At 36.6% G+C, this 8,719-nt stretch overlaps 1 protein-coding gene across 1 annotated transcript; it reads left to right on the top strand.

Moving 5' to 3' along the window:
* LOC109849770 (probable serine/threonine-protein kinase PBL7) lies at positions 3,162-8,321 on the top strand. Its single transcript, XM_020419643.1, has 6 exons — positions 3,162-3,964; positions 5,292-5,552; positions 6,152-6,309; positions 6,610-6,689; positions 6,772-6,919; positions 7,880-8,321. Exons 1-6 carry the CDS (start codon positions 3,403-3,405, stop codon positions 8,246-8,248), a joined length of 1,578 nt encoding a protein of 525 aa, XP_020275232.1. The 5' UTR covers positions 3,162-3,402; the 3' UTR covers positions 8,249-8,321.

Below are 8,719 nucleotides of genomic sequence, written 5' to 3'. Positions count from 1 at the left end.
ATTATTTATTAATGGTCGAAACAACTAAAAATAGCAAAAAATTATGGGTTATAGCTCATAAAATCGTATTCTTTGGTCTCCACAAAATTATTTGCCAACAGACGGAAATAATTTAAACTAGCTAAATTTTATTTGCTCAAGAAATCATAAATTTTAGCCTTCAAGAAAATATTTGTTAATGGGTCAAAACAACTAAAAATGGTTACTAATCATGGGTTATGGCTCACAAAATCATGAATTTTGACCTCTGCGAAATTATTTGCCAGTGGGTCAAAATGACTAAAACAGGCCAAAAATCATGGGTTATAACTCATCAAATCGTGAATTTTTCCATAGCAAAATTATTTACTAATCAGTCAAAATGATTAAAATGACTAATAATCATGGGTCATAGGTCACAAAATCATGAATTTTAGTTATGTAAAATTATTTGTCAACAGGTCGAAATGAGTAAAAATAGCAAAAAATCATGGGTTGTAGCTCAACAAATCGTATATTTTTGCCACCGCTAAATTATTTGTCAATGAGTCAAAATGACTAAAAATGCCAAAATATTATGAGTTATAGCTCATCAAATCTTGAATTTTTACCTCATCAAAATTATTAGCCAACGAGTCAGCTGAAAATTTAAATGGTAAAAAATCGTGCATTATAGCTCACGAATCATTAACTTTGACCCCCGTGAAATTACTTGCCAATGGATCGAAATTACTAGAAATGGTTAAAAAATCGTGGGTTATGGTTAATAAAATTATGAATTTTGACCTCTATGAAATTATTTGCCAATGGATCAACATGATAAAAAATGGTCAATAATTGTGCATTGTAGGTCATGAATGAAATCATGAATTTTTTACTATGCAAAATTATTTGCCAATGGATCAAATTGACTAAAAATAGTTGAAAATCATGGATTATAGTTCACGAAATCGTGAATTTTGGTCATCGCGAATTTGCAAATGGCACAAAATGACTGAAAATGACCAAATATAGTGAGTTATAGTCCTTGAAATTAATTACATGTCATAAAGAGTTACAGATTTTTTTAAACTAGAATATCATAAAGAGTTTAAGATTCTTTAAACTAGAATATTGTAAAGAGTTGCATGTCGTAAGCTACCGAGAGAAATTAATTATATACAATGACATTCAAAAGTCGGAAAGAGGCTGATATTTATTTATTTTTTAGAAGAAGGTAGATATTATTTTAATACAATGACAATTATCTTTAGAGATTAGGTTTCCTATGACATTTTGATACCGGTGCATGCATGTCCTAAGCATATATAGTACAGAGGTAGTGATTACCTACCTGTTATGTGGTTCTACTTAGTTAATCTCAACTTAATCTCATATGGATTTATATTATTCTACATTAGTTAGATGACAATTAGATCAAACGAGAGAGAGAGAGAGAGACAGAGAGAGAGAGAGAGAGAGATTGATGCTGAGTTTTTCTTTTTCTTTTTCCTTTTCCAAGGAAAGACGCCGAGTTGGGGTTTTTGCCAAATAACAAGCCGAAGATGAATGCCAAGGGGAGTGGGAAAATGGCAATTATTAAAGGAATTCAATTTCATTGTCTAAAGTCACAAGTTTATAAGTTCAAAAAATTCTAGAAACTTATAGGTAGTTTAGTATGATGGGTTGTTCAAACTTTTCCTTTAATTTGGTTATGAAGAGTCTAACTTGTCAAAATCAAGAATAGTTCATTATCAAAAATCACAAGAAAAGAAAATTATTAAACATTCCAACAATACAAAAAAAAAATTGTATACCGTTATTTCACGTAGCCCCCCCACACACACACACACACACACACCGATAAGTAGAAAACAAGAGTTCATGAGACATGTACAATGACCATCTAAAGTTTTGCATAAGCAAGTTAACTACCTTTTTGTTCTAATCATTTATCTTCTACTTGCTTCTTCTATTAATTCCTTAATGATACCTTGCTTCTCTCACTAAGGAGAGTGTCATGCACCTAATCATTCACCTAGACATCATATCATATTATATATCAAGCGATTAATTACAATTTTAAACTAGATGAGTTTTAGGGCCCGTTTGGATGGGGTATTTTGCCCCAAAAATTGGGAGGAAAGCTGCCAAAATGGCAGCTTTTTGGCAGCTTTTCTCCAAAATCGCATTTTTAAGAGTCAATTTTAAGGAAAAGTTGTAAAAAAACTACTATTTTGACAGCTTTTCTTTCAATTTTCGGGACAAAATACCCCATCCAAACGAGTCCTAAGAGTGCATGTTACTAAAGTCAGTAGAAAGAGGCAGCCTGCTCCCTCGTACTATCAATTCCCCATGAAAAGACTACTTGCTAATCAATGACAAACACTGTTTGTTAAATTTAAAGTAATCTCAGCTCGCAAGTCATCATACACGTGCGCATGACGCACGTGACGTGAGTAGCAGTTGGTTTGAGCGGGTGGGAGAAGTTCACCGAATCTCACGCTTGTGTTCTATATATTCTCTCACGTGAGAACTGAGAGTGCTTGGTTTAGCCCAATTTTCGTGTTTATTATACTCAAGAATACATGTATAGGAGAGGGAAATTTATGGAAAGCACCCTTACTAGTTAGGTAATTGCTCAAATTAATACCATTTTCAGTTTCAGAATTCTAATTTACCTTTCTAAACTTTCATTACGCAAATGATATCCGCACGAATTGTAGATTGATTTACACTAGGTGATGAGATACTTCAAATATGGAGCAATCGATTTCATGTGCTCAGCCTGAGATAATCGAGTTTTTCAATCTGTATAATCAATACGCATTGACATAGATGATGAAAAAAAAAAATCAAAGCTCTAATACTTAATGTCTTGTAAGTATAATTTTTTTTCGTAATGAAAATATAAGTGTGCTAATCGGCAGTATGAAAGTTGGAGGGAGTACTAAGAAATTTTCCCTATAAAAAACGAAATCTCTCACCCCAATCTAAATAAACCACATTCATCCCATGTGGCCTCATGTGACCATTAATATGGGAGCAAATTAGGTGTTTACATACAAAGAGTTCGCATCCTTTCATATTAATATTAACACAACACCGCCCTGTTAGCTTTCTCATTCATTAGCCCCAATTAGTATAAAAACTTAAGTTCAAATCAACTTACCCTTTTTTAGAATAATAATCCAATAATCCACCGTCCCTCAAGCAACCCCCTATTAATGGGGAAAAAAAATAAAAACAAAAACCCATTTGTTGCTACTGATGCCAGATAAAAAGGAAAGGAAAAGAAACCCAAATTTCACTCTATTTTTAACAATCTCTCTACCCACAAGCAAAGCTAAAGCCTGCAAAAAGAGAATATAACCAGCAGCAGCATCAAATTCGAAGGCCTGAGCTTTCCCCCTTTATGCTTTCATTTTTTGATCTTTTGGCCAAATGGGTTGCTACCATAGCATCACTGGCATCAACCCAAAATCAGTGGAGAGAGAAAGAGCAAGGAATGAGCTTGTAGAGAGAGAAGAAGAGGGGAGGTATAGGAAAATGGTGATGGGTCTGAGCTTAATCCTGTCTATCTTTAGGAAAAAGGGTTGGTTGAAGAGGAGGAAGAGGAGAGAGGAGGAAGTTGATGGTGGGGTGGAGAACAAATCATTGTTATTGGCTAAGGATGGAGGAGAGAGGGGAGAGAGTGAGGATGAGCCTCAGTCTGTGCATTCTTCATTTAGGTTCAGCTTCGGGTCGCAGGCGGAGGCCGAGGAGGTCGGGGTGGGGCCTGGGGTGGTGGCGGAGGGGGCCGCCGTGGTGCTGCTTGTAAATTTGGAGGATGAGGGGGTGGAGACTGGAAAAGGGGAAGGGGATGAAGAAGGGGAGGTGGAGTTGAGAGAGAGGCAAAAATGGAGGAGGCTTGAGTCTTTGGAGAAGAGCATTACGCCAGTGGCAGGGTTGCTCGTGAGATTTAGTTATTCGCAGATTCGAGCTGCAACCCGAAATTTCTCAAGAGGTAATTTGTTGTGTTATTAATGTTGTTATTGAAGCATATGTTCTGGTTATTGCAAGTGTTGGTTTTTAGTTCTCTAGTATGAAATTGGTGTTGAAACGCTGAAACCTGGTTGAGATTTTGCAGGATTGAATACTAGTGTTGTTTGTTTTACATGTGTGTGTGAGAATATGAAGTTATAATTCTCAACTGTCATGGTAACTTTTACGTTTTAGCATACTAGCACGAACGTTAAGAGGATCTTATTGGTTTTTCTTTTTTATTCTCGTAGTCATTTAATTAAAATCTGTGTTTTAAAATTGACGTAAAAATACAAGATCTTTATACTTGGGTTTTACAAAAGTACGTTGCTACATTGGCAAGGCATTGGTCTTCAATTAAGTTCTAAGGTATCCTTACATGAAAGAACTTTCTTGGGAAATAGTAGGATGGTCATCAGAGAATTGCCTAGTGCCCATCTTCCGCAATGAGGAAAATGGAAAGGCAGAAGAGAAGAATGTAAAGCAGAAGAAAGAAGAAGAGAAGGAAGAAGCAGGTGAAAGATGGCAGAAAAGCTGACATCATACTAGTGGATTGTCAGCGTAATAGAACAATTCTTATTCGCTATTGGAGAAGCAAGTAAATGTCTTAAGTTCATCGAAAAGTCAAATTGAAATCTGATGTCAATGCTCGCATTGCATTTTTAATTTTGTGCTTGAAAACATCTCCAATACATCATGAATTTCGGCAAGTACCAAAATGGAAATTCAACCTTATTCTCGAAGTACCAAAGGATCTGATACACAGACCCAATTATTGCAATATTAGTGCTTCCTAGCTTGAAACTTCCCCCTTTATTTAGGCCTTTTTGCCCTTGCAAATCGTGTTACAATATGGAGCCTTTTCAAAGTAGAATGTTGCATTGTAGGTAGCTTCATTTTTTTAATGGTCTTATCAAATGGTGGACAACACCAATTTGTGTCTCTTTCCAGAAATTTTGCTGAAATTTAGCATGTAAATAACTTCTCTGAAATTTAGCTTGTAACTCTTGCATGCCAACTTTTCCAGTATCCCCCGTTTATGATGTGATAGTATGTTGAAGACAGAAAATCCAAATGGCAGCGCAATTGGGAAATCTATTCTTGGAAGATACAGTAAGCAATGAAATGATTTCTTTATGTCTAAAATAGGCAACAAATCAACAATAAAGACCTAAGGTTATTATATACCAAAAATGATGCTGAAACTAGAAGCTTGGTACTTGTATTTAACAGTTACCTTGCTCCTTTGTAGATACTAGATGAGTGAAACATAACTGTGATTTATTTTCTCGTTGCCTAATTATTCTCAGGGAGGGAGCTTGGAAGAGGTGCACTTAGTCGAGTATATAGAGGGAGAATCGGGGTTGGTCGAAGTACTGTGGCCATAAAGAAAGTTGAGGGGCAGGATCGTGAAAGCGCCAAGGCCTTCTGCAGGGAGCTTATGATAGCAAGCTCCCTTCACCATCCAAATATTGCCCCTCTCCTCGGCTTTTGTGTTGACCAACAAGGTCTCTTCCTCGTTTACAAGTATGTTTCTGGGGGAAGCTTGGATCGTCACCTCCACCCTGATGGTATCTCGTCTTTTCCTTCTTTCTATTACTTTTTTTTAGGTTTATGTATATATACCTCGTAAATCAAGCATATTTGCAAAACTACCCTCAAATCTCACTATTTGCCAAACAACCTTCAAATTATCAATTTTGAAAAAAAACCCAAATCCAAAAAATCATCAACTTTGATAGTCTACTTTTTAACAATAATTTAGAAGTGTCAACAAAACATTAAAACTTTTACTCGCCATATCCAACAATGTTGATGATTATTGATTTGGGGGTACTTTTTCCTGAATTAGGGGCGTGTGATGCCCCTAAACTTAGTCCCAGTCGACTAATCAATGGGCATTTGAAGTGTTTATATGGTGAATTCATGGGCTCAAGTGTAGCATTGACTAGTTGATTTTTTGTACTGGTTTTAGCCAAACAATGCGCAACACATCCCATGGCTTACACCGAGCCAACGGGCTCGCGGGCCTGGGGTATGATAGGGAGTAATCTTGCAAATTATTAGATTTGGGGTAGTTATGCAAATACACATGACTTAAGGGGCATATACTCAAAAACCTAAATGTAGTTAACAAGTACTAATTCTAGCAATTGATATCGGTACTCAGATAAAAGACGGAAGGTATTGCCATGGGAGGTCAGGTATAAGGTGGCATTGGGGGTAGCACAGGCTATTGGATACTTGCACTTTGACACTGATAAGTGTGTGGTTCACAGAGACATCAAGCCTTCCAACATTCTCCTTTCCTCTGACAAATCTGCCAAAGTGAGATTCGTATTCCCTTCTTTATTCTTTTACTGCAGGTTCACGTGTAAAAGAAGTATTTAGGTAGTGGCAAATATCATTGGATGTAGATAATCTTGTTGCTTCCTAGGAAAATATGAAACCTTTGTAATTCTGTTTTGGAACTTATAAAACCATTTATGGAGGTTTGTTTTTCCTATAAAACAAAATGAGCACTGGAATCATGTTCTGTACATTTCTCGAGCAGCGAATTTGATTTTTGCACCCTTGCATTTTTACTTGCTCAAAATTTGATCTTGCCAGAACTTTTTTCTTCTCCAGTTATGCGATTTTGGATTGGCAACATGGACTCATGGACCTTCACTACCTTTCCTTTGCAAGGCTGTTAAAGGAACATTTGGGTAAAAATACCACCGATAAAACTTCCCAGTTCCTCTTGTGTGGAAATTGTGTGATTTTTAATTATTTTCCTTGTTGATGCAGCTATTTGGCTCCAGAATACTTCCAACATGGGAAATTGTCAGATAAAACTGACGTTTATGCATTTGGTGTGCTCCTGTTGGAACTAATTACTGGACGAAAAGCTATTGACCGGAGTAGGCCTCAAGGCGATGAAAACTTGGTTCTTTGGGTAAGTACTGAATACTAATAAGAATTCTATTTGTTAATTGACTGTTATTGATTTAAACAAATACCAAGTATTATTACCGGATATCATTAATTGAACCATTTGAATATTTCTTGTATTGTATCTCTCATATGGCCCTTGCAAGACCCAAAAGTGATGGGACCTCATGAACTTAACCTTTTTATGTTGTATTTCTTCGCCCATCGTGCACTGAGTTACCCTTGTTTTAATTGCAAGATTATTGCCTCTCTGCGAATGAAAACTAGAAAAATAGTAGGGTCAACAGATTAAGAACTCAGCTAGCCAAAATGGGGGAAAAGGGGGCAAAAACAGTTGAAGCAGTAAGAGCAAAGAATATTTTTAAGCTACGTTCTTCAGTCCATCAATTTAATTTCAATGGTTAGGTCATTCAACTTAGTGTTTCTAGAAGAATATCATTTTGTTTTCTTTATAAATAACATATTTAAGTTCCCTTATTTTTATTGCCTACATAACCCTTGCAAATAGATCTTTCTAGAACCAACTACAACAACAACAGAGCATTTTATCTCAAATTTTAGGGGCTGGCTACATGAATCATCTCCATTAGTTCATTTCTGATAAGGAATGTCTCCATTAAGTTAACTACTATATCTTTTAGACCTATTCTAGTCTTTCTTGCTCCAATAATTATAATCTTATTACTTCTCCTAAGGAGTGGAAGAGTAGAACTCGTTAGTATCCAAAAATATGGGATAAAGGCTTTGTTGTTGTTTTTATCACTTGTAAATCCGTGCATGTAGTGGCCTCTTTTGAACATGTCCAAATCGTCTCAATAGATTCTCTCTTTTTATCCTCAACAAGGACAACCTAACTTCCTTCAAGCACGCTCTTTTTTAACCATCCTTGTTTCATAGAATTGTCTCATGATTAAAGCTAAGAGTAATATCTTAAGTTTTAACATACATAACTGAACCTTTGCAGGCCAAACCCTATCTCCGTCAAGGTGAGAGAGCCATGGAGAAGTTCATCGACCCAAATCTAAAACCAGGATCATACGGTTGGGGTGAGATGACCCGAATGGCTCGTGCAGCTTCAGCTTGCCTACGCTCCGAAGAATCAACAAGACCGAGCATTGATCAGGTCATCAAGATGCTTCAAGCTGAAGAAGAGTTCAGTTGCAGCACAGACTGGTCTGTGTTCAGTGGCAACCACAGTTGTCTCTTTTCTGGGCCATTGAGTTCTCAGTTTTATGGACAAGCACAAGAGAAGTCTGATATCATGAGAGGTCACTTGGCTCTTGCAATGTTGGGGGTCTCTGACTCTGACTCTGATGAATCATACAGTCGATAACAACACTTGACAAGGATCCGTAGGCTGTTAGTTTTTAACATGGAAGAAAAAGAATAGCAAGACAGAGGCAACCCCCCCCCCCCCCACCACCCACCCACGCCTTCATGCTGAAAAGGCTACATAGCACTTAAATGTCATATAGCTTCACTCACTTAGTACTTATATACCCTCACCTGTCTTTTGCAGTATTTATGCCCCTAGTTGTTTAAGATTGGCAACACTATATAGCAAAATTGAGATGAAAATTTTCATATTTGCATAACATAAGGTGCTAGCATGCAATTTTGAAAAACACGAGGCACATAAATGTTTGTGAAAGTGAAGGTATCTAAATGCAAAGTGAGTGAAACTGTATGGTATTTTAAGTGCAATTCAGCCTCGAGAAAACCGTGATATTTGATGTAAATTCATTTGGTTCCTCTTTATTTAGATTTAGTATCGGAGGAATTGTTGTGTACTAACTGCAAATCT

The sequence above is a fragment of the Asparagus officinalis genome, chromosome 7, assembly GCF_001876935.1.
Source record: "Asparagus officinalis chromosome 7, Aspof.V1, whole genome shotgun sequence".
Classification (NCBI taxonomy): Eukaryota; Viridiplantae; Streptophyta; class Magnoliopsida; order Asparagales; family Asparagaceae; genus Asparagus; species Asparagus officinalis.
Note: the sequence above shows the minus strand (reverse complement) of the source record. Positions and strands in the feature narration are given on the sequence as shown.

Coding starts and splice junctions, on each gene's coding strand:
- LOC109849770 (XM_020419643.1), top strand. CDS start 3,403: ATGGGTTGCTACCATAGCATCACTGGCATCAACCCAAAATCAGTGGAG. Junction 5,553..6,151: donor TCGTCACCTCCACCCTGATG/GTATCTCGTCTT, acceptor ATCGGTACTCAG/ATAAAAGACGGAAGGTATTG. Junction 6,310..6,609: donor CCTCTGACAAATCTGCCAAA/GTGAGATTCGTA, acceptor TTTCTTCTCCAG/TTATGCGATTTTGGATTGGC.